The sequence below is a fragment of the Onychomys torridus genome, chromosome 20, assembly GCF_903995425.1.
Source record: "Onychomys torridus chromosome 20, mOncTor1.1, whole genome shotgun sequence".
In the NCBI taxonomy this organism is placed as follows: Eukaryota; Metazoa; Chordata; class Mammalia; order Rodentia; family Cricetidae; genus Onychomys; species Onychomys torridus.
Genome location: NC_050462.1, coordinates 34,870,549 through 34,896,978, shown reverse-complemented (window position 1 = coordinate 34,896,978; position 26,430 = coordinate 34,870,549). Strand labels below are relative to the sequence as shown.

General features: G+C 40.3%; 1 protein-coding gene across 1 annotated transcript in view; it reads right to left on the bottom strand.

Annotated features, from left to right (window-relative positions):
- Nucleotides 1–4,510, bottom strand: part of Tspan8 (tetraspanin 8) — a 34,351-nt gene extending 29,841 nt beyond the window's left edge. The window contains exon 1 of the mRNA XM_036170200.1: nucleotides 4,417–4,510. Within this exon, the coding sequence (XP_036026093.1) occupies nucleotides 4,417–4,476 (60 nt within the window). The 5' untranslated portion in view covers nucleotides 4,477–4,510. The remainder of the gene's footprint in view (nucleotides 1–4,416) is intronic.
- Nucleotides 4,511–26,430: the final 21,920 nt, after the last annotated feature.

The following is a 26,430-nucleotide window of genomic DNA, read 5'->3' as shown; positions in this document are numbered from 1 at the left end:
ATGAACAATGAGTCACTGGTTCCTGGATTTCATCCATGTCAAGACTATCTTCTGAACACTCCCAACTCCATTTTGCATTGATCCCTTTGGGTACGGGTGCCTCTGGCTCTAGGGATTAGCCCCCTTACCTCACTGTGCTCACTTAAAGATTGGTAACATGTCAATGTGCTTTTCTTCATGAAACCTGATCTCTGCATGGTACTCCATGTCTGGTTTTTATTCCCCTGCATCTTCTCAAGAAAAGGTCCCATACTTACCCAGATGCCCAGGAAACCCTACACTTCTTTGATACTCCCAGGCCTGTCCAATCTAAGGAGGGCATGAGAAAATGTGGGCATTTCCTGTGTTTGACACATGACTCAGGAAAATAGGTTTTGTATCTGCAACTTCTTTGTGATTGATAACACCTCCAATTCTCTCACTTGCAGCAGTCTCCAGCATGATTAGGAATGATTTTCAATTCACATGTTTTTCTTTGATTAGTAATTCTATCAAATGTGAACCGCCACATATTTGTATGGCACATCAAGTTCTCCCTGAAGAGAAACCAGTATGTTTAGATCAAGTGACTATATGTATAATCTCAGAGATACTCAACATCTGGCCCCACTTTACAAAAGCCAAGTTTCACAAGTTAGAACCAGAAAGAATGCATTTGAAAACACAAGGCCATGGATATCTACAAGAAAACCACATCAATAGGAACATTAAAATTTTTGCTCATGTAAACATTAAGAATGTGACAAATTGCTAATTTCCTATGAAGGATCATAACTTTCCAACCGAGAACTCTAGGCTGTGGGGAGACACAAGAGTAGAAGCAGGAATGTCCCCCCTCACCTCAGAAACAGCTCCAGATGCCTACATTTTGATTTAAAATGCTGATGTCACATGTGGCTAAGAAGTTAGCATTGATCTTTCCAGCCATTGTCCTCACTGAAGGTCACTATCTCTTATCTAGAAGTTGCAGGTCCCACCACACATGGGGAGGAAAAAAATCCATGAAGGGAGTTAGAATTATCTAACTGAAATCTACAGTATCAATAAGATTTCATGTGTGACCTCAGAGAAAGAACAGATTGTAACCATAAAGTAATCAGAGTCCCCCTGGAAAAACTGTGACAGTGTCAGGGAACCTAATGGCACACAGACAGGAGAGCTGCATCTGACCTTCAACCCTTTATCTTAAATCCATTGCACATCCCTTTCTGGGATTATCCTTATATAATGTTTTTGTTCAAAATTTGGAACTATTCCAAATTTCTGTTTGTGAATTAGACAATGAATTCACAACTTCCATCAAGACTTTGCATTCTCTGTTTATAAAATAATGATGTATTTTAACTTTTTTCCTAATCTGAAGATAGTTTCTGGTGTGGTGTGGGTATTTTCAGACAGATTTGTTTTAACATCTTAAAAGCTGTGTTTATTAGTATATTAATATTTGGTTGTTTAAAATCATAGAACTATAAACAATGGCTGGATGGCAGTAGTGTACACCTTTAATCCCAGCACTCAGGAGGCAGAGCCAGGTGGATCTCTGTGAGTTTGAGGCCAACCTGGTCTACAGAGCAAGATCCAGGACAGGCACCAAAGCTACACAGAGAAACCCTGTCTTGGGGCTGGTGAGGTGGCTCAGAGGTTAAGAGCAGTGGTTGCTCTTCCAGAGGTCCTGAGTTCAATTCCCAGCAACCACATGGTGGCTCGCAGCCATCGATAATGAGATCTGGTGCCCTCTACTGCCCTGCAGGCAATATGCAGGAGGAATATTGTATACATAATAAATAAATAAATCTTTAAAAAAAAAAAGAAGAAATTGTCAAAAACCCAGAATAAATTGTACATCAATAAGGATAAGAACTGCATTGGACTGTATATTCATTTCTTAGGAAAATATTATCTTACTGTTAAATGGTATGAGAAAGCTAACTCGTTTTGAAATCTGGTTAAAAAGGTAAGAAAGAGGTATTTACACTACATTTGTGTATGCATCTATGACATATAAAATATGTGATATACACATATATGTTCTCTGTCCCACACACATACATATGTGAACACCTACATGAGTACACACACACACACACACACACACACACACACACACACACACACACACACATTGGATGCCCTGGCAACTAAACAATATGACTTAACTAACATGTGAAGAAATACTGATAGCACTAGATTACCATCCATTTCAATATTATAATGAACCGAAAATGAACTAGAGCATCATCATAAACAGAGACACACCATGTATACTTCCTGATGAAAGAACATAGTATTACTTAGGAAGTGGCAGTTTCTCCCCTACAAAAGCTTACAACGGCCTGATGCCATGGCTAGCTTACAGGAATATGAAAGATAGAAAAGTATGGAAAGGTATCACTTGGATATATGAAGAGCAAAATTCAAACCATTGAAAGTTTGATAAGACCAGTAGAAATAACCACACAATATTTCAAAAAGGAGAAAAATTAGGAGGTTGGAGGGGGAATCTACAGACACCAACTGACCATGGTCTGTGGACCTTATCTGGATCCCAGTTCAAATAACATTTTTGAAGAAATTAGAAATTTAAACCCTCATTAAGAAATTTGTATTAAGTTTTTAAACTATGAATGATATTGTAGATACATTAGTAAATGTAATTTCCTTTCGAGACACATGCTAATGTATTGATAGATGAATGATAACCCTAATGTTGTCTTCATAATTGCCTGGGCAAGTAAATGAAATGTGTACAGATTGATCAGGGTTTCATGGTTTGAGAGGCCCGATAACAGAGTTGATATTCCAAATTTGTCTTTGTTTGTGAATGTTGGAAAGTTTGAAAGAAAGCCAAAGAACACATTTATATTCTACTCTCAGTGACTTTAATAATTCAAGAGAAGCATGAATTTTTAAAATTCGTCATAAATTCTTGAGTCTCAAAATATTTTTCTAGTTTCTGGTATTTTCAAAGCAGCCCATTTTTCTAGGAAAAAGACAAAGCATAAAGGACAAAATGTTTTTACTCTCTTATTTATATAAATAAATACTTATTTAATTAATTTAATTCATCAATATGTCACCTATAGTCACTAGGGCTGATGGCCATTGAGTGGAAAGTCATTTCATACAATAAAATTATATGAGTTTATTTAAATTCCTAATTAGTTTAATAGAATGGAAGTTTATGAAGTTGGAGCTTTTCCTTTTCCCCACCGCTCTGTCCAACTCTCTAATAAGCTCTTTGCCCAAAGTTAAAAAAGAAAAGAGAAGAAATTTACTGTGTAGATACCAGCCATCTATCTCTCTGTTAAAGGCCAAAAGGTTCAGATACAAAACCAGAGATCCTTATTCTTAATAATGCATAAACCACTTTTCAATCCAGAATATAAAATGATTTTTCTTCCATTTGAGCACTCTGGGATATTCCCATTACTTTACTTGTAACATATTTTACTTCCCGCATATGTGTAAAACGGTAAGTAAGGTTGTTTTCCCTACCGTCCAGCCCTTCACACTGACATTCAGTTTTCACTGTATCTGTTCTAGCTACATCAGTGGTTCTCAACCTGTGGGTTGCAACCCCTTTAGGGTGGAACAACCCCTTCACAGGGGTCATGTATCAGACAGCCTGCCTATCAGATGTTCATGTTACGGTTCATAGCAGTGGCAAAAATACAGTTATGAAATATCAACAAGAACAAGGTTGGGGTCACCACAGCATGAGGAACTGTGTTAAAGGGTCGCAGCATTGGGAAGGTTGAGAACCCCTGGTCGACATCAACAGACTTTCAAGCAAAACAAACTCTGCTTAATCCAAACCTTGTTGTTTGAAAGGGTGGGTCGATGACACATCAGAATACCGACTTCAAAAATACTAATCCATAGTCACTGGTTTAGCTGAATCTTACAATTAAATACTCTTACTGCTTCTCCTGGAACATTTCAAGACCCATTATTTTTTCCTGGGGGCTCCGAAAATGATCTTCTCATGCATTTATCATCCCACTACCCCCTAGTTAGTCACCTGTTTTAAACCCAGATGTCAAGGGAGGGAACCAGAAGCCAGGCTGAATCAAACTGTTTTCCTTGGAGTCCTTAAACCAGAGAGTGCTGATTGACATATAACTAAGAATAATCATCCTTAATTAAGGGATATTTTCCCCTGTGTTTAGTCTTGCAACAATATGAAAACATTTGGGAAATGTTTATCTTCAGAGAACTTGAGCACATTTTTTTTTTTTTTTTTGAGTCATTGGCTTATTTTCAGTTCCCAAAACAACCAAAGAGAGACAAACAAATCCAAACAGTTAAATGGAAAAATGCCTTTTCCTCCTCATCCTCTAGCTCTATGATATTATGATATTTATCTCAAGCTCCTCTTTCTTGTACAAAACTGATCATTAAAAGAAACATACTTACCCAGAACAAGAAGTTGAAGAAAAACATAGAATATTTCAAACAACCACTCACACCTGCCATTTCGGAGAAGGGACAGCCACCCAGGTACTGTGGAATGAAGCAGTCCTTACAGAGCTATCCAGCAGTAGGCTCTGGGGGATTTTGCCTGCACGGATCCTTACGCCTGACGCCTGACGCTTCAGGGCAGAAAGAGAGAGCAAAAAAAGAGGAAGTAGACTGAAGAAAAAAAAAAAAAACCACCTCAGTTATTAGAGTGGATAAAAATTTAACCCACACACTTAAATATCCCCAACGTTATCTTCAGGCGAGTATGTTCGTTTTCCTTGTTACGGCTGCTAGGGCGTTGGGCCAGGATATTTATGATCTCTTCTCAAAACCTGCTCCCTCTAGAGTAAACAGATATCAATTTAAGGGAGTGACTGGAGCAGAGGTGGAGAATGGTACAGAAAGATAGCAGGTGGGACGTGGGTAGGCTTTCAGAGGCACAGCCTGGCATTGCTAACCTCTATTTTAGCCACTGGGATATAGGCTGTTAAGCTCCCAAGTAAATGGACCTGTGTCTCAATTCATTTTGCTTTACGTTTTGATAAGAGCACAAAGTTTCTTTCAACAGCAGCAAAGGGTGTTTAGAAACCTGCAAAGCCTCCAGGCTTAGTTACACAACCTTTCTTATCTTTCACTTCAAATGCACAGTGAAACAACCACTGGTCAGTGCTTCCAACTCTGTGTGTCTTGTTAGTTAGCTAGTTAAGTTAGTGACTTGGCTAGTTTGTTGTTGTTTTCCTTCAAAACAAAGCCTGAGGAGGAGCTCCCTTAAATACCTGTCACTTTCAAGAACTGTAAGGGGAGGTGGCCTTGCCTATTAGGGTAAGACCATTCAGGGTTTATCTTTACCCTCTTTGTGTGAAGTGGGGGGGGGGGGGAAGAAAACCTTGGGAGCTGCTCCTGACTGCCCCTTTTGTATTCAGTTTATGACATAGACACCAGGTTTGATAGCCTCATTTGCTTTTAAGGTGAACTCTGTGGCTTCATTCTTCTGAGAAATGACCTACAGCAACAATTCCATTCTGACTCGGTTTCTGGGTTCTGGGCAATTGACAAAGAAAATCCCATGAGGAACCTGCTTGTGAACTCGTGAAAGCAGCTCATTCAGCTGGCTCTGGAGCTAATGGGATAGAGCCTTCCCAGGTAGTCAATGCAGGATTCTGGGATCTATTTAGACAGGTTGCTTTGAGGAAACAATCTGGGTCTTGGGTCTGTTCACATCCTGTCTCTCAGAGGAATTTCTCAGTCCCTAAATAAAACAATTCCAATCCCACACTTCAAGGAGTAGTCAGGAAAATAATTCCTTAAAAAATCCCTACTACAGCAGGGCGGTGGTGGCACTTGGGAGGCAGGGGCAGGCGGGTCTCTGTGAGTTCAAGGCCAGCCTGGTCTACAGAGTGAGTTCCAGGATAGGCTTCAAAGCTACACAAAGAAACCCTGTCTCAGGAAAACAAACAAACAAACAAACAAAAACAAAACTCTATTAAATGCAATGTACCATGTGACCAGGGTCTTATCCTGTAAAAATACCTAGTTTTCACTAATATACAATTTACTCTGTATCTATAAAAAATAATTTTGATGCATTGTTATAGTAATATTTAGTGTAGCAGATCAAATTTAGGACTAGTTCCCCCAATTAATACCGGAAGCTCACTGGTTAGCAAGACAATGCACTGGGGTGAGCAGAGACATATTCACCAACCCAACTAGGGTCTCCATGCTTCTGCTGTGGGCACTTTCCTGGCTGAGCCATCACCTCCCCACCCTGTGACCTTTATGATACGAACAAACCTCTACACCCTCTGGTGTTCATTTATTTGTGTCTCTCTCCTATTTGGCCCTTTATGCCAGAAAGCAGAACTCCTGCCTCATGCCCCTTTATAGTCATAATGTTGGAGATAAAGGAAGGGGAATGGGCCTATGATCCAGATCCCCAGGAAGTTCAATTGATGACTCCTTCACTGAGCTTCCTAGGAAACTATGAGCGTGTTATCCAAAACAACAAAAACACTTCTGGATTTCAAGCCTTCCCAGAACCTTTAACTTTCTTTTCTTTTATTTATTTATTTTTTAAATTACACTTGTGATATTGATTAATTATACTTATGATTGCTGTGGATATCGCTCTGTATAAATAAAATGCTGTTTGGCCAGTGGCCAGGCAGGAAGTATAGGCAGGACAAGAGAAAAGAGAATTCTGGGAAGTGGAAGGCTGGGTGGAGACACCGCCAGCCACCGCCATGACAAGCCACAAGCCACGTGGCAAAATATAGATTAATAGAAATGGGTTAATTTAAGATAGAAGAAGTAGATAACAAGAAGCCTGTCACGGCCATACAGTTTATAAGCAATATAAATTTCTTTGTGTTTACTTGGTTGGGTCTGAGCGTCTATGGGCCTGGCTGGTGAGAGAGATTTGTCCTGACTGTGGGCCAGGCAGGAAAACACAAACTACACATGATATTAATTACATTTGAGGTATTCATTGATTACACTTGCAGTATTCATTCAACAACTATATTTATGATACTCATTAATTACATTAATTGTATTGATTTACTATATTCATGATATTATGTCCTGATACTACTGTCCATTTGTGGGGCTTTTCCATCACACAAAACAGAAATTCTATACTTAGGAAATCATTGCGCTGTATTCCTTTCTTCTTCATCTTGAGATAACATCTAATCTTTCTGTCTCTATGAATTTGTATATCTATATATTTCATGTAATACAATTCTATAGTATTTGTCCTTTTTTAATGTAAAAACATTTTATGTACAACTACAGGAGAAATAATACACAGATAGCTTAAACATAAAAACAGGTTATAATTCAGAAGTCCAGGGTTATTTTAACTTTCTAATATCCATGCTTTCTAATATTCATATAGTGATACACAAATGAACACAACCATAGAATATCTTTCCAGAAAGACATCTGGAACCCTTGTCTCAGATGTGGATATATTGTCAGAAGTGCGGATCTAGGAAAAAGCTCAATTTTTATACTTCACAGAAGCTCCACTCTGCTCACAAAACTGGCTTGTGACAGAGACCCTTCTAGAAACAAAGCCAAGTGATGATGAGTAGATCTGAATTCTGTCCACAGCATCAACTGTTGAGTTTTGAAGTTTGAGTCATGTATTGCTTTAGTCACTATGGATTGCATAGCAGGAGTAGGGAGGGGTGGGGTGGGTGAAGTGAGGTGGGGTTGGAAGTGTCAGTTGTAAAGCTTAAATATTACAAAAGGTGAAACCAACCTGGCAAGTGGGCTATTGTAAGGTTTGGGAAAAGGGCAGAAAGTCCAAACAAATGTAGATATCATTTCTCTAATATTGCCATCCTGCCAATTCCTGTTACTCATAGTGAAATGCACAGGGTAAATAAAGGAGGAGAGGAATTGATTCTGACTCATCATGAAAACCCTCCGTGACACAGTCACTACTGATTCAGGTTTGCTGACACTACGGAACCCCTGGCAGGGGAGAGAGAGAGAGAGATTCTTATGCTCAGGGTGGTGGAAAGGGCATGAGTAGAAACTTATATTTAATACAGCATTTCCTCCTGCCTATCAGATTTCTATTTGAAAACTACTGTGATTTGAGTGTGTCACCAAAGGTTCACATGGTGGAAACTTAATCACCCAATATGACAGTGTTCAGAGGCACAGCCCGTCAGACTTCCTCAAGACTTATTCATCCTGATATATTCTGTTTCAGCAGCATAAGAGGCATAGAGATAGTACTTACTGAGAAAGTAGTCATAACAATTGCATCACCATGATAGTCTCTTCTCTACAGGACATGCTCAAAACTCCATCCATCAAACTATATTCAGGGTGCCCTACCCTACTAACTTTGGGAGCATAGCAGTTTACAAACCAGGATTTAAATTATCCATTTTCAAAGAATTTATAGGAAGAAGATGACTTCCTCTTTATAATTATGTTTTCAAAACCCAGTAATCCAAAAAAATAATTATCAATGGAGTAGGTATTAAAACACCAAATGACATATTTCAGGGAGGAAAGAGGGTCTTTTTCTCTGTTCGCTTGTATATTTTCATGTCACTGCCACTCAGATACACACATATCACATTGTGAATAACAAGTTCATTTTCTCAAAGATTAATGACAATGGTGAGAAAGTGGTATTGCAATGTTGTGATAACTGTACTTAGAAGTGGGTGTGTAAGAGCGTCAGGTCCCATATCTTAAATAATTAAAGTGAAAGGAAAGTTCTCTGTTCTCATTTGGAATCTCTACCCTGTCCTTTGGGGGAAGCTAAAGGGTGGGGCTTCCACTTTGTTATTCTCTAACCCAATCCCTGCCTGCCTGAGTGTTCTTCTGCTCTGGCCTCCTTCCTGGTGTGCTTACCCAGCCAGCCAGCTCATGAAAACCTTCCTGTATTCCCACTGGAGGTGAGAAGCATCTGCTGTGAGGACCATCCCCCTCACTCCTTTGGAGGACATTTTAAACAGTAAGCTGTACTTACGTTAATTACAGCCCAGAATTAAATGTGGTTCACAATCATGAACACCAATATCTAAATATCTTTACTTTAAAATAATCATTTAAAATAATCATTTAAAATAATCATTTGTTCCTGGACATAAGATGATTCACCATGCACACGATGTAAGGGAAAACATGAAGGTGTGTGTGAGAAAAATAAAATTCAGATCACTAAAATCTATCGGTAAATGTTTATAACGGAAAATTGAGGCACAATAGTGCAGTGATTGAAAGTAGCCAGAACATGGTAGACTCGAGATGCGTGTAGATTCTTCCCTGGTGTCTCTACAGTGCTGTATACTCCTTTTACGCCATTGAGAAAAAAGCCAGATGCTGGCTAGGATTCTAGACCAGGCTTTTTTTTTTTTTTTTTTTTTTTTTTTTTTTTTTTTTGGTTTTTCAACACAGAGTTTCTCTGTGAAACAGTCCTGGTTGTCCTGGAACTCACTCTGTAGACCAGGCTGGTCTCAAACTCAGAGATCCACCTGTCTCTGCCTCCCGAGTACTGGGATTAAAGGCGTGTGCTGCCACAAGCTTTTGGCATCCCTTAAAGATCAGCTTTGACAACCTTGGGGGTGAACTAATTCTTAAAGGATTCACCTTAAATGTTCTCCCAGGAGCTGAAGTATCATTTTCTGTAGTTTATAATGAGAAATATCTCTACTTATGAGAAGATGGTAACTGTTCAGAAAGTCTTCTCCCTGTTTACACACACACAAAAAGTACAAGACTCAAAGCACGGATGATGTCTTGGGTGGATTCAGTAAAGTAATCAGTATGTGTGTTGCCAAGCTAGAACTCCTAGGATCCAATCAACCAGCCAGACCCTCTAGACGGGGCTCTCAGTGGTCTCAGCATCCTCACCGTGAACACTGCTGTGATCTTTAATCAGTTTTTCCTTCTCAAGAATGCTTTTTCTCTCTGCTCTATCTAGATTGCCAGCCATCTGCAGACCAGGAACAGGATTATTTATTAGGTTGCTATCTGCCAACTGTCATTAAAACTCATTCTTTTCAATTCCTTCACTTACATATCATTGATCTGTTTGTTCAGTACTGAAGACTTCACTTCCTGATCTCTTGGAAGTTAATCTTGGTTTTTGTTTTTTTTCTTCAAATTAAGATTCATAACCAGGTTCAGAATACAACACTCATCAAGAGAATGAGGAATACAAACCAGGACTTTGAAATAACCAGCTCAGCTTCATTGGACAGTCTGGTTTTTTGTACCAAATATTTGCCTAGTTGTTTGCCTTTTAAGTTTAAATGACAGCCCGCTTTTCTGTGAGCTCTCTGAATAAGGCCTTTGTTTGATGCATTCACAAGGTTTACATTGGCTGTTGAGCATGATTAACTTCTAAGTTAATGGTGATTAAACATTAGGAAGGGAGTAAAGGTCACCAATGAAAATTTATAAGTAAAGTAATAGTAACAGCAGAGTTAGGCAGAGGTCTTTAAGGCTTATGTTGGACATCATCCTCTAAAATGAAAAAAGCCAACAGAACACACACTGAATTCAGCAGGTTTACCAAATGACTGACCATAAATAAACAGACATTTTATTCATAATACAAATTAGGATCTCACAAGTGACTAATTCCACATCAGAAAGACTTGTTCAAGAGAGTGGGAATATGATGCATGGCTCTTCTGGTTCCTAGAGAACAAGAAAATAATAGGAGTTCGTAGAAAAAGCTCATTTATAAGGAAATCCTATTTTATTTTATACCTTCCTCAGAAGTAAAAAAGGAAAAAAAATCCCAAATAAACTCAGGTAGGAAAAAACAAAAACAAACAAACAAACAAAAAGAAAACAAAACAAAACAAAAAAACCCTGCTCTGGTTTAAACCACCAAGAGTCCTCTTTTAAGTTTTTCATACAAGACTTGATTCTTTTCTTAGAATAAAAAGACACACAGAAAGAGATAGAGAGGAAAAAGAGAGTATCCCAAGAAACCTGTAGCTAAATACCTAGATCATCATTCCAGACAGCAGAGGACAATAGTCCACTGTGTTATCCTCACCCCATCCCATATAAATGGCCCACCCCAATTCCAATCAACTAAAGTAGATGGCCTGAAGAATACACTATGTCCATATATTTATAGTTTTAAAGTAGTTACTTCTCAAGGGATCAATGCTTCTCCCATGGACCATAGACTACTGAACACAAACCAAACATGAGGACAGACAGTCTCGCTTGAAGTCATTGGGTAGAGGGTTCCAAAAGACCCCTAAAACAATATAGACTATTGCCACTGCTCTTGGTTTCCTACCAGAATATAAAGGTAAGAGTCTATACCTAAAGACACCACACACTTTGGTCACAGGACTTGGATAAATCAAGCTGATATAGACCTGAAAATCTCCTCCCTGTAAACTAGCTCTCCTACATATTATGCAAGCTGCCAAGGGATAAAAGTTATCAATAGTCTTACCCAGCTTGAGAACCACAGCAAGATGGAACTGGAAAGATAGTTCCCAAAGGTGCAATAGTAGTACTTGTATCTTGGGGGCAAACAACATCTTTTGGATCAGACCAAAAGCGCCCTCCTTTGGAAAGAACCCATACCTGGCACTGTAATCCTAGCCAAGAACTTGGCTGGAGAGGTCATAGGCCTTAGAGGAGAACCTACTACCACCATGTTCCTAAAATAACATAGTCTCCAACCACCTCTTAAAGATCCATCTTTATACTTGTAGACAAGTGCAACCCTTACATCTCATCAAAGTTTCTTTTTGTAGCATATGCAGACTATTTTAGAGATCCACATCTGGTTAACACACAGAGAAGAAATAAGTGATCATGGGGTGCTCAGGCCCAATCAGGACCTGTGTAACATGACCCCTATTCTAAGGTTTAGGGAACATTGTGGAAGAAGGAACAGAAAGACTGTAAGAACCTGAGAATGTCTGCTATGGGGTGGTTTCTTCTGGCAAGGATAAAATGTTGCTCCCATGAACTCTCCACACTATGGGGGCCTGAGCAGACCCATGAAGCCTACACCAATCAACATGCCCGCATAGATGAGGGGAAATTTTACACACCTCCATCCCTAAATGAATAGCTATAGGTCATCAATGTCTGCTGAGAAGGGGAGGACCAGATGGTTTTTTCTTTTTATTTACAGGGATGTGATTTCCCAGTCCTAAAGGGTCAGCCCTAAACCATTGGGGAAATGCTAATTGGACTCAGCAGACTGAAGTGTGTGTGCGTGGTCATGAATTTGAGAGGACGTGGTTGGGGGATAGAGGAGGAGTTTGAGAAGAAAGAAGTAGGGTAGAAAGGCTGAAAATACAGTGTGTTCATATAGAAAACCCTCAAATTAAAAAAAAAAAAACTTAAAAAAAAAAAGAATATACTACAAATATAGTCTTTCTAGAAACCAGGAAGTGAAGTTACATGGAATTTCTCAGAACACTCTGTGGCTCCATTTTTTATTTATGGGCAGGTCCTACTGTGTCCTTTCACAGCCTTCTCAGTAATTCTCTTACTTATTAACATCATGGTTGATGCAGAAATGTCTCTCCACGGACCAACCATGTGAGAAAATCAAACCGTGTTTTAAAAAACATTAGTCTTAGGGGTCATCCAAATGCTTGTGGGTCAAACAGATCCCCAGGCATTGTTTTGTTTTACACAGTCTGTTGACCTCTGCTTTTGCCTACGTTAATCATTAAACCTTAAGAAAATATTCCAGAAGAAAACTTCCTGGTTTTATGGTCTTTGCTTTGTTTTGTTCTGTTTTGTTTTTTAATTATGGAAAGGACCTGAACTATGCATCCTCTTTATAACACAACTCTTCCTTGAAGCTTAACGCAGCTAGGAAATTTCTGTGATTACTCTGCAGTCCTTCTTTTTGCTTTACACTTTTTTTTTTGTTTGTTTGAACACATGAGTGTGAAGAGATATTGTTAAGCCAGAAAGACTGAGCAAGCCAGGTCCCTCAAAATAATGTACAAATATGGGAACACATTCCAGAATTTTTAGCTACCATCACGGGGCCTGGTGTATGAGGAGGACCAGCCAGGAATGTCAAGAGTCCTAGGAACTGTATTCTCAGCCAACCCCCCTCAGGAACTCTATGAGCAAAATATATTGTTCTTAAAGCAAATCTGTGCTGTAAAAGATTGTGTCACCCCTCAGCTTTGAACCCTAATGGATTCCCAGCACTGTTAAAATAAAATCCAAAGCTGTGGACGATGGGTTCCCAGCTGTCTGGCCAGCCTCCTGTTCTCCCTCCCCCTCTCTCCAAGCACCTCTGCATTCTTTGCTACTTCTGAGACTTGCCAAGCATATTCTTCACGGAGACCTTCCCACTTCAGAACATACCTCTGGCACATTTAGATGTTTCACCTTGTTCTTTCAGGTATTTTACATTTGTCTACCTATTGTTTTCTTTTCTGGTTCCTGTCTTGAAGTTGGGAAGTAAGGGGAATTTTTTTTTTTTTTAATTTTTAGTGACGTAATCTCCAGATTCTGGGATATAGAAAACACATGATACCTATTTCTTAAGTCAATGACTGAATAGCAAGCTGCCTAAATAATCTAACTGATTGTTAATAACAAAAAGAGCATCTGTTGTTGTTCACTGTTACATTCCTGTTGTCTGGCAAAATGTGTTGGCTAGGTCTGTGTCAACCTGACACAAGCTATGATCATTTTGGGAAGAGAAGACCTCAACTGAGAAAAAGTTTCCCACCAGACTGGCCTGTGGCAAACCTGTGATGAATTTTAATCATTGAGGGATGTGGAAGGACCCAGATCACTGCCAGAGGTGCCACCTCTGGACTGGTGGTCTAAGATGCCATGAAAAAAAGCAGTCAGAGCAAACCCGTAAGGTAAGAATAAACCAGCAAACAGTGATCCTGGCTTCTACTCCAGTTCCTGTCTCTGGGTTCCTGCCCCAAGTTATTGCTCTGGTTCCTTTCAGTGACGGACTTACCAGTTATAAGGTGGAATGCATCTTTTCCTCCTGCAGGTAACTTTCGGTCATTTTTGTTTCTTATTACAGCAATGGAAACCTTAACTAAGACACACGGTGACTGTGAATTATAGTCAGTTGCAAGTGGTGTGATACAGCACTACAAATGCAAAAAAAAATGAAGCCTGTATTACTCTAGGACCTCACACAATAGACCAAGTTTAGACAGCATCCAAAGCACAATTATTCAAGTAACCACTGGGAAATATCAGGGTGCTGAGTTACAAAGTATATGAGGAAGTTGACATTTAAGCTGGTGCTTTCCAGATAAGAAAGTTACAAGCCATGCCAGGACCTGGGGTAAGAGCATTCCAACAGTTAGAGATAACAACGCAAAGGCTCTAAAGTGAAAACAAGCTTGGCATGCCAGCAAACTAACGATCATCAGTGGGTGTAACATAAAGAATCATGAAGAACATCGGGACTGGAGGAACGGTACAGCAGTTAAAACTCTTGCCAAGGACCTAAGTGAGGTTCCCAGCACCTATATCAGGTAGCGCCTAATCACCCATAACTCCAGTTCCAGAGGGACCTACGGTCTCTAGCTTCCAAAGGTACCTGTACTAAGATGTATATGTCCCCACACGGGCATATACACATATACATAATTAAAAAGAAAATAAATCTTTTTAAAAGAGAACTAGGATGTGTATTGTGTGAGATGAGTTCAGAAGAAAGCTCTTCAGTCCGATCCTGGAGAGACCTGTGACTCAGGAAATGACAGTGGGGTTTGCTTACCAGTTAGTGGAAGGGGCTATAGAGATGTCTCAGTAATCAAGAATGCTTGCTGGAAAATCGTGAGGACCCAAGTTCAGTTTCCAACAACCAAGTAACAAGCTGGTCATCCAGCACACACCTGTAACCCCAGGGCAGAGGAAGGTGGAGACATGAGAATGGGCCTTGCTGGATTCCTGTCTCGCTGAGAAAATATGAGTCCTGAGTTTAGGAAAAGACCCTGGCTCAAAAGGAATAGGCAGCGAGGGTTAGAAATGGACACCAGATGCCCTCTTCTGGCCTGTGAACATACACAGATGTGTAAACTCATGTACACAAATATGCATATGTAATCACAGACAATACATACAAATAAAATAATGAAATTGGAAATTAAAAATCTTTAAAAAGAGTTAGCAGAAGTTTAATGCAATGGAGTGATGGAATCCAGTGCTCTACACAGGGAAAGATAGTAGCTGGTCAAGACGGGTGTGTGTGTGTGTGTGTGTGTGTGTGTGTGTTTAACATAGATTTTTTTTAATTAACATAAATAAGAGGGACAGATATATTTTGAGAATCCCATGAGGTGACCCAATAGAGATGCCAAATGGGCTGTTCAAAATATGAATATAAGATTTAGGGAGTGTTGGAGCCCACTAGGTTTCCTAGTGGCTATACTCAGCAGGACTGCATAAGAGGTTGATTGGACCATGAGCCTGGGTACCAGGTGACTGTACCTAGCAAGAAGGAGGTCTTTTGCTCCACCCCCTTGGCATTGCAATAAATAGACCTTTGGAATAAAGTTCTGGACCGGTGAATAAGGATCCAGGCCCTCCAAAGTCTATCCTGTTTTCTCTCTGTTTCTCTCCCCCTATTTCTAACTTAAGTCTCTTATTCCCTCATTCAAGAGTTCCTGGGGTAAATAAGTGGGGCTGATCCCCTACCAGGGAGAACTTAATGACTGAAGATATCCAAGTGACATGGATGATATTTAGAAATAAGGGGCCAGGTAAAGCTACCTGTGCAGAAGGAGCGGATGCTAACAGAACTCTGGCACATTGCCTGTTACAAAACAGTATTCAGAATGACAAACAGGAGAAATGAACATACAGGGCTCAAAAGCAGTTAACAAGGAGTTAAGAGGAAAATCAGCAATCTAGTGTCCAGGAAGCAAGCGAGGAGGGGAAAAAAAGTGTCTTAAGGAGAGAGATGGGGAACTGCCAAGAGCTGTAAAGGGACAAGTCTAGTAAGATGAGAACTCCCCTTCCCACTGGTCTGAGCAGGATGGAGATCACTCCTGAGCTCGAGAGCAAACCAGTTTTAGTCACATAACTGGAACCGAGCCCCAGTGGAGAGGACTGAAGAAAGGCTGGGAAGCATTCAAATCAAAGTTTGACTTGAATGATCATTTCAAATTTTACCACAACAGGAAGCACTCAATATGTGAACATTCCTGGGTCCTCTGGAAATGTCAGAGGGATGTGAAAATCCATTCCCGTGTAAAAGAAATGTGTTTCTTGATATGTGTACAAGGAATATTATGTCACTTGGATTTAACCTCTTCAATGGCTCTGTAAAAGCCTGTGGGAAATCTTAAATGCAGTAAATGCTTAGTACAACGCAATAGAAAATAGAAATACAGGGCTCCTTGGATAATCACTCCCAATATAGGCACTCAAATAAATCTCTCTCCAATGCCACAGTAGCTAGAATTCATACAGAGAAAAACAGGCTCTGTCACTCCACGGAGCCAAAGAAAGAGGTAGAAGCCCAGGATCGCATATTCTGGTGCATGAACTAGTGTGTGCAGATACTCACATGTTCCATGAGCATCCATTCTAGGATGAGGGCCTTTTCCCTGGGTATAAAGACTAAACGGTCATGTTATGATTTTCTTTGGGTGGCAAGACTAGAAAAAACAGGACAACTGAAGTGTCTACTGAAGTTGGAAACTAATGGGGATAGTGAGAGGAAAGTGAAGTAGGATGTCAGAAAAAGCCCTTCCCCAGGTACTCTGTTTAAAGTTTAAAGTGACATATTTGCCAACATCTTTTTCTGACCCCTCAACACATGCATTTTATAAATATTAGTGTTTTCTCTCAGGTTATGGTTTGTCTTTTCCATTTTTTTTTTTGTTATCAGTTTCTTATGAGACAAGTATCACATGATGTGAAATAGGACTCAGAAATCATGATAACTTAGAGACTTGTTTTCCTTGTCTACATACTTTGTTATTGCTACCAAGGAAAAGTCTGAACAAACTCTCTAGCATTACTTGCTCTCAGTTGGCTTAGAAATCACTGCCTTTGGAAGCCCCACAGCGGGGCAGTCAACACGGCGTTACTCTCTTCCCAGCTTTGCTATAGTTAACCTCTCGGTCACGTGGCTTTCAATAACTGTTGCCTGTGCTGCCTCTCAGGGACTTGAAGATCACTTCTCTAGAAGCACTGACTCTTCTCTTGAGCCTGCAGGAGGCCCATAGACTCACTGCAACAAGATTATAAATATTGGTCTTCGAATGACTAGGGTGCCTGTCTCCTTTGTGGCCTCGGTCTTTTGGTTACGAGAGCCTGGCCGCTGTCATTACCAGGAACATCACCTTGTAAAAGGAGTGGAAAGAGAGAGCACCTGAATTCTTGGAAGAATCCTGCCTATTCCAAAGAAAAGATATGGTTATCCCTCTCTTCTCTTATCCTATCTGTCTTCCAGTATGCCTATCTTGATGGTATCACCTTAGAGATAAGAGGCTCCTCTGGGGCCAGAGGCTCCTACTTCAGCACCATGTGGCCACTGAATAAAGGTCTTTCTTCTCCCATCGTTCTTGAGCCATTGGCTTTATCAAGTAACAGCAGAATTGCTCCCTTTTCTTGGTTACATTCTCTCTAGCATAACCAGCCTCATACCCACTGCTAGTAACGTACTGTATTTTATTGAATTCTACAGATACTTCATGATTTCAGTCTGCCAAGACTTTTCTAGACTTTCAAACTACAAGTTAGCCTGCCACAGTTTAATCATCACTATCAAGAGGACATAAGATTCCTGCCTCAGACACATGTATATATAAACCACAGCAATGGCACACTGGAGGAGCTTCACCGTAGCATAGACTTCCCTTCTTATCCATGTCTCCTAGCAGAGATACCCACAAATCCAGGTGGAGGTTTGGCATGAAGTAAGTCTGAGCCACAATTTCAGACACTAGATTGGGAAAGTGCAATCTTCTAAAGAGACCACTTCCTTTCTGCCATAAGGGAAAGACTATCTTCAAATACTGTTGGCTATACAAACACTCGTGAAAAGCTGGAGACAGCTGATGATGCCTGTATTTCAAAGACATGCAGAAATATGAGGAAATCATCAAGAATCTTCTCGCAATACCATCTCTCTAGTTCCAAGAGAGCTGCCAGGATAAGGATTCTGTTGTCTAATGATAATTAAAAACAAAAAAACTCTCCAGCAGTTTTCTATAACATAAGCAAAATGTAAACTCCATAGTGGATCATGGAGGCTCTGAAGGAGTCCATCTCCTACTTACCTCTTCTAATCTCAGTTCCTAAAATGCCCCGACATGTGTTGTCTACGCCAGCTAACACTGACTACTTCGCCTTGTTTTCTTCTTCAGTTAGTTCTGTCTTTCTAGTCATCCCCTTCTGCCCATCTCAGATGCTTTTCCTCCAGTAATGCTTTCATTGATACAATCAGATTTCTTTGTGTATCCAACCAAATTATACTGATCACGTGAGACAATTGGAAAAATGAGTCTTTTCCTTCTCCTGAATTCAGGTTACACATGCATCTCTGTGTCTGTCAGCTTTCTATCATGGGGGCAAAAATATCTAAGGTAACTTAAAAGAAGAAGAACAACAAAAAAAAACCCATATTGGCTCAGCATTGCAGAGGTCAGAGCCCATGGCTGCCTGGCTCAGCTGCCTTTGGGGCTCCTGAGTCAAAACATCGTGGGCTGATGGAGAGCTGCTTACTCCATGGCAGCCAGGATGTAAGAAGAAAGACAAGGCTGGCAGGGATTTCAATATCCCTTTCGAAGCCACAATTTTCTTCTGCTAAGCCCCAGCTTCTGTCATCCCACCCCCAGCAGCACTAGAGGCTGGCACCCAAGCCCTCAACATTTGGGGAACACTTGAGATCCAAACTAGAAGCCGCCGTAAATCAGTCCTAGCGGTTCATGGCTGGCTTGTATTTCTGTCTTCTAAAATGCTGCCAAACAGTTTATATTTTTCCAGCTTTGTATCTCTCATTCCCAAATATGTCTAGTAAATAATAATTGAAGGAAAAAAGGATGCATGTATATATACGTATACATACATACATATATATATATATATGTGTGTGTGTGTGTGTGTGTGTGTGTGTGTGTGTGTGTATATGTGTGTGTATATATATGTGTGTGTGTGTGTGTGTGTGTGTGTGTGTGTGTGTGTGTGTGTATTTTGTTAAGGAATCTAAAGGTAAAGGTGTAACCTTGAAAAATAATCATCTCTTTGTTCGTCATTACCATTACTAGAGATTTTTTTTGGTTTAGACTTTTGAGCACTGTAGCTCAAAACTTGTGTTTTCTTTTCTTAAACCTGCAGTAATGGTTGCAGCCTAATGTGAAAGTAGGAGAGAAAACCAAAGGCCATATTCTGGCTTGTCAACATCCCTCTCTGGTATCCCTTTCATCTCCACGAAAATCCTTCTCCGGCTTTTCCTAGCCAGTTAACATCCTTTGAATGCTTTCCTGTCAGCATTGATCGTTATGAAGTTACCTTGCACAAGCCAGCCCTCCCAAGAGGAGAACAGGTTCCAATTAAGCTGACAGACAGCGAGGTGAAGACAGTGTCCACTGAGATCAGAGTAACACAACATTTTCAAGACTGAAAGGATCACAACCCCCCATCTACCCACTGCTGGAAACTGTGACATGTAAGACAGCTTGGCTTACAGGGAAGATAGTTTGGCTCCGACACTGAGGCTGTGAGGTGAAGGGTAAAGCCAGGGAGACACTGAGCTAACAGGACAAATAAAAGCAATGGCTCTTGATGAAAGTGTGCGTTTTACATTTTCAAGTCTAGGTGTGTAAATAAAATACTGATTCCTACCAACTTAGAGAACTGCTTTGTTCATCCAACAAATCATTTTTAAGTGCCTGAAAATTGCTGAATTGATAAAGCGATGTAATCTCAGCCTTGATAGATTTCATAGTCTAGGAAGCATAGAGGAAAAGCAAATAAGCCAGTCAACTAATACTGATTAGTTAGCATAAATGCTAATGTATTCTGATTAGTTACCGTAAGTGCCACGAAGAAGAAACACGAGGCATCGTGAAAGATGTGGTTCTAAGAATCTATGTTGTTGTTGGGCTAGACTTCCTATGATGAGAGAAATCATTTGAGCTAATACAAAACACACACAGGGTCTGAGATATCTCAGTCAGTCAAGTGCTTGCTGCACAAATATGGGGACCTGAGTTCAGTTCCCAGAGCCCACATTAAAAGTCTATGCATGTGGTATGCAATCATAGAACTGTGAAGGCACAGACAAGAAAATCTCTGAGTCTCTCTGGCTAGCCACCCTAACCTTGATTGTTGAGCCTTGGGCCAATGACAGACCTTGTCTCAACAAACAAAGTGAACATATCCTAAGAAATGACACCCAAGGTTGTCTGTTCCCTGGTCTCTACATGCATGCACATCTCTGCTCCCAAATACATACACACACACACACACACACACACACACACACACACACACACACACACTTTAAGGAACTAGCCATATAGAGTGTTAGGGAAAAAATTAAGCAGGGAAAGTGAGGATATTTCAGCCCATCTACAAAATGAGTATTCTTATGGGAATTTACATACAAACTATTTAGCACCGACTGACACGTTGTAAAATTCTTAGCAAGTGGTTGTTGACCTCATGCATTCTGTAGCCTATAGAATTGTAGGACCATTAAACAATCTTTTAAACCCCAACAGACATCTATACTTTGTACATATACAGTTACACATTTTTAGTAGACAGAAGTGCATAAAGAGTTTCACTAAAGAGAGAGAAAAATCTTATAAGATTCAGTCTTATTCTCCTTTTTCTTGATTAATTTATCATTTGCATTTTTGTAATATGGCAAAATGTTACTAATCTGTGCTGATAATTAAGAATTTTACATTTGTTTTTGGAAGCAAATGAATAATGTAATCAAAATTCGAGGAGCCAGAATGTTTAACTAGAAACCTGTTGTTTCTGAGGGCTGTAACCACAACATTTGCATATAATTAATGCGTTGATTACAAATGGCTTAGATTTTCTCATTACAGCAGGGTAGGCACTTCCTCTGAGGCATGACCTTGGAAAACTTGTGTTTCTTGACAAAGTTTGCCCTCAGTCAGTTCTGCAGCTCATTTAGACTGACTTTTTTTTTTTTTCTTCACTTACTCCAAATTAGAATTTTCTGTGTGGCTGGTCCTAAGCTGACCTGTTCATTTTAGAAGTTTTTGGTAATTTACACTTTGTCATTTCCCAGAAGGCAATGGATTTAGTTAAGGTAGATTCTTTAGGCTTAAATGATCTTTGTAATATTTATAATTTGATAAAAAATGAAAGGGTACTCAAAGATGCAATTTTCCTTTCTTTATTTTTCTGCCAAATATTTCTTTCTGTGATCCACAAGGCTGTTCTCACATCTCTGGTTCCATATGCCCAGAACTCCATAAGGGCCCCATATGATTCTGCATGCTTAAAAATCGCCTTTGTTCTCTGTCTCATGGAAAGACATGAGTTGTTAGAAAAATTGGGCAAGTTTTATCACAAACACCCAGAAATCGGGTCTCATCTTGACAAAACATCCCAAACTTGGCCTGGAATGATTAATGTGACTCATGAATTTTGAATCATTATCTTGATGTCCCATTTGAGAAATGGTTTCCCATCATCCCAAGAGCATATCTTTTTTTCTCCCTGTTCATTTTCTACAGTTTTCCCCTCTCCTCCCCTCCCAGTGCCCCTCCTCACCTTCTCTCCGTCCCTCTCCCATCCACTCCTCCTCCATTTCTGTTCAGAAAAGGGCAGGCCTCCCATGTATATCAACAAAACATGGCATATCAAGTTACAGTAAGACTAAGCACCTTGTCTTGTATTAAGGCTGGACAAGGTGGCCCAGTAAGAGGAATAGGGTCCCAAAAGCCAGCAAAAGAGTCAGATTACCACTGTTAGGAGTCCCACAAGAAGACCAAGCTACACAACTGTAACACATATGCAGAGGGCCTAGGTCAGTCTCATGCAGGCTCCCTGGTTGTCCGTTCAGTCTCTGTGAGCTCCTATGAGCCCAGGTTAGTTGATTCTGTGGCTTTTCTTGTGATGTCCTTGACCCTTCTGGTTCCTATAATCTTTCCTCCCTCTCTTCAGTGGGATTCCTCAAGGTCTGCCTAATGTTTGGCAGTGGGTCTCTGCATCTGTTTCCACCAGTTGCTGAATGAAGCCTCTCTGATGACAACTGGCCTAGGCACTGATCTATGAGTATAGCAGAATATTGTTAGGCATCATTACATTGACATTTTCCCCTCCAGTTGCGTTTGATTCTATCCTAGGTCTCTAGGTCATCCAGCCTGTGGGTCCTGGTACTTCAGGCAGTGTCAGGGGTGAGTTCACTCTCATTGTGTGGGTTTCAGACTAGACCAATCATTGGTTGGCCACTCCCACAATCTTTATGCCACCCTTACCCCAGCACATCCCACAGGCAGGACAGACTGTAGGCTGAAGTTTATGTGGCTAGGTTGGTGTCCCAGTCCCTCTGCCAGAAGTCTTGTCTGGTCACAGGAGATGACTAGCTCAGGCTACATACCTGCAATTGCTAGGAGTCTTAGCTGGGGTTGTCCTTGTAGATTCCTGGGAGTTTCCTTTGCACCAGGTTTCTACCTGATCCTGAAATGCTCCCCGTTTCCAGCCAGCTCTTTCAGCATTATCTTCCCCAACCCACCCCTCCCTGCTCCCTCATGTTTTCCAGAGTCTATCCTATTCAAGTGTTGATGTCTTCAATGTTAAAGGGATAACGATCTTTAAAAGTAGAATTATATTGTGACATACAGATGACAACGAGTAACTTTTTTTGTATGTTTGTTTGTTTGATTGAGACAGGGTTTCTCTGTGTAGCTTTGCACCTGTCCTGGAACTCACTTGGTAGCCCAGGTTGGCCTCAAACTCACAGAGATCCACCTGGCTCTGCCTGCCCGAGTGCTGGGACTAAAGGTATGCGCCACCAGCACCCAGCGACAACAAATAACTTTTAAGGGTTTTGTTTATCATTAATAAGGTCATTGGAAAGAAGTTACCAACAAATCAAGGGAGAATTCAAGAAACAGTTTATTATTCTCAAATATGGAAATAAAATTGAAAATGGAAACAAAATGCTTCTTACTTTCATAGTGTGAGAGAGGTCACTAGAGTCTCTATGCGCTTAATCTATTTGCCTGTCCTAAGTAGTATTATTCATTGCTATAAGCCTATTATAGAGCTACAAAATACCACAGTGTCAATGAAGACATAAACAACTATGCTGTCTGGATCTGTAACCTAAAGGGATCACACTAATGATGCAATTTTCCTTTAAAGCATAAGTATGCATACATTTCTGAAACTCATTCTTACACAAATGTACGTTGAATTGAAGCAAACATGCAAATGGACTCTAAGTACGTCAAAGACCAGAAGAGGGGACTCTGAGTGATCAAAGTGAACAACAGTTTGTTTTCCCTCTTCAAAAAGCACAGGAAGGGGGCATTTGTGTAAATGCACGAGAGCAAAACGAGCCAGAGAGGTCATTATAAATGTTTGCAAGCAGAGTTAGGAATGATCAGAACCCTCAGTAAGTGCTTTGGGGCCTTCAGTTGTTCTGAACGTCTTTCCTAAAGCTGTTTCCCTTGAGCCTCTTAGCTCTGTACAAAGGGTCCAATTGCTAGGCCCATTTTGCTGATGAGTAAACTCAGCCACAAAGGAATTAAAGCAATGATGCAAGAGGTCACAGATCACAAGCAGTAGAGGTGAAACTTGATGAAAATAAAATTGAAAATGGAAGCCAAACATAAGTATTATTCTGGAGCCCATTCTCCAATCTCTATGCTATGTACTACTACCATGAAGGAGAGGGGACTTAATCTTATCTTAGTGTGAGAATGGGATGGGAGAGTGAAAGGGTCAACAGAGCTGAATTCTAGAACCTACTTGGAAAAATCCACATGAGCCAATGAACAAAGACTTTTATTTCAAGAATAAGGTAAAGTCATGGAGCTCTTCTTAGGCCAAATTACAAATGTTTATATCTATGCTGGATGGAGAATTCACAAATAATTTGATGTTGAGGAAATGATCATCTGTTTTGCTTTTTATATTGAACTATGGTCTTTATTCTTTTGATGGAGAAGCAGAAGATGAATTAGAGTATATGATCATCACGAGAGAACAATGGGTATAGGGCAGGTAAGAGATGAATAATAAATCCCCAAATTAATGCAGCAATACTTGAGAGGTAAGGGAGGCTTGCATGCCATTACCATCACCACCACCACCACCACCACCACCACCACCACCACCACCACCACCACCGTGGTGATAATGTGTTCCCCAAAATATTGTGCACCCTAATAAACTTATCTAGGGTCAGAGAACAGAACAGCCACTAGATACAGAGGCCAGAAAATGGTGGCACACACGCCTTTAATCCTATACCTTGGGAGGCAGAGATCTGCCTGGATCTCTGTGAGTTCAAAGCCACACTGGAAACAGCCAGGCATGGTGACACATGCCTTTAATCCCAGGAAGTGATGGCAGAAAGCAGAAAGGTATATAAGGTGTGAGGAATAGGAACTAGAGCTGGTTAAGCTTTTAGGCTTTTGAGCAACAGTTCAGCTGAGATTAATTCTGGATGAGGACTCAGAGGCTTCCAGTCTGAGGAAACAGGATCAGTTGGAGGACTGGCAAGGTGAGGTGCCTGTGGCTTGTTCTGCTTCTCTGATCTTCCAGTATTCATCCCAATACCTGGCTCCCAGGTTTGATTTTATTAATAAGACCATTTAAGATTCATGCTATATCACCATCAAGTACAATGTAGAGGCAAAAGAATTCAGATATTCTACTACCAGTGATGAATGATTTTAAGATGGCATAATAATGTTTATAGGTAAACTTACTGGGAAGTTGTGATAAGTAGGAAAAATATGAGAAGCAAGGTGGAAAAACAGTTATGTTAGTTGTAGAGGTATTGAGTTTGAAATGAAAACATCCCAAATAAATTATATATTTTCTTATTGCAAGCAGGAAAAAAAAAATGAGCATAGTTACATAGATAAAAGCAAAACCAAACTCCCAACAGTACAAGAAACTCAGTGTCCAACATCTGAGACTCACTCATGATCTTCTGGGGCTCCAAAGAGTTTGGGTAACTCTGCTTCTCTGGCTCCACCACTGGTCCTTAGTGGTCATTTCATGATCCTGGTGTCTCCAATATTTTGAGTCTCAACTGCAACTGATTCCACACATTCACTAATGTTTCTTTATGATCTTCTGGGGGACTCTGACCCTGCCACATGGTGTCAATCCTCAGCTTCTTTCCACGACCTCAGCAGTCCTGCAGCTTCATTTCTGCCAAAGACAGTAGCAAGTGGGAGACTCTTGCACGTTACTAAGTTTGACTTTGAGATTGAGATTTAGCCTGAGCTCTCTCAGGACCACAGCTTCTGACCTGTGCTGACCCTGAGGAAACAGTCCCAGATTTTACCTCAGTGATGCTGGTTTCTTATTAATACCAGCAAAAAAATTTAGCCCCAGAAAACTAATAGCAATTGTCCCCATAGAGCAAAGGTTTTATTCCACATATTCTTAATACAAAATTATGGCATGAAAAGCCCTGAGAGAGTCTTTGCTTCCCGCTGAAATTCCACAAGCCAGGCTTCCACCATCAACATTTCACTCAATGGTCTTATCTTCCATGCTACCACAGGATAGCCCATTAAGTTTTACATTCTCAATGGTGTTTTCAGCCCAAAGTCCTAAATACTTTCATAATCTTTTCCCCAAACAACAACATGATTAGATCTGTCACAAAAATTGTTTACTCTCTTGTACTAATTTCTGTTTTGGTTTGCATTTGCTTGCTGTGATAAAACACTAACCAAAAAAAAAAACATTTGGGGAAAGAAAGGGGTTAGTTGGCTTATAGATTACAGTCCATCACTGAGGAAAGTATGGCATACATGTAGCCAGTGATATGTTTTAAATCCTGCTCGTTACCTTTTATGATGCAGGAATAGCCCCAATGTCTTAGTCACACATAAGTGTAGGATCATTCAACAGCTATTCCTATATGAGGCTTATTTTGAACAATGTGAAGCTTAACAGTTCATATGGGCACTACAATGAGATGTCTTGTTCTTCTAGAAAACAACAGCATCCCCCTAGATAGCTTCAAGTATTTCCTGGTAGAACAGTCTTGCTAGCCATAAGTTCTATTGCCTTACAATAACCAAAGGACAGCACCTTCTTACAATGAGCAAGAAACAATAGCCTGCCTTCTATGGAACATTCACCTCACAAAATTATCCTGCCCTTGAGAGCATTGAAAAATAGAATCAATGAGAAAACTGTCCTTGGACATTATGTCCCCAAGGTTTATTGGGAAATTTTGATCATCTGAGCTCTTTAATCCTGACTTTGACTTGCCTCCTATCTTTTTATTTGAGTATTGAGAGGGTGTTT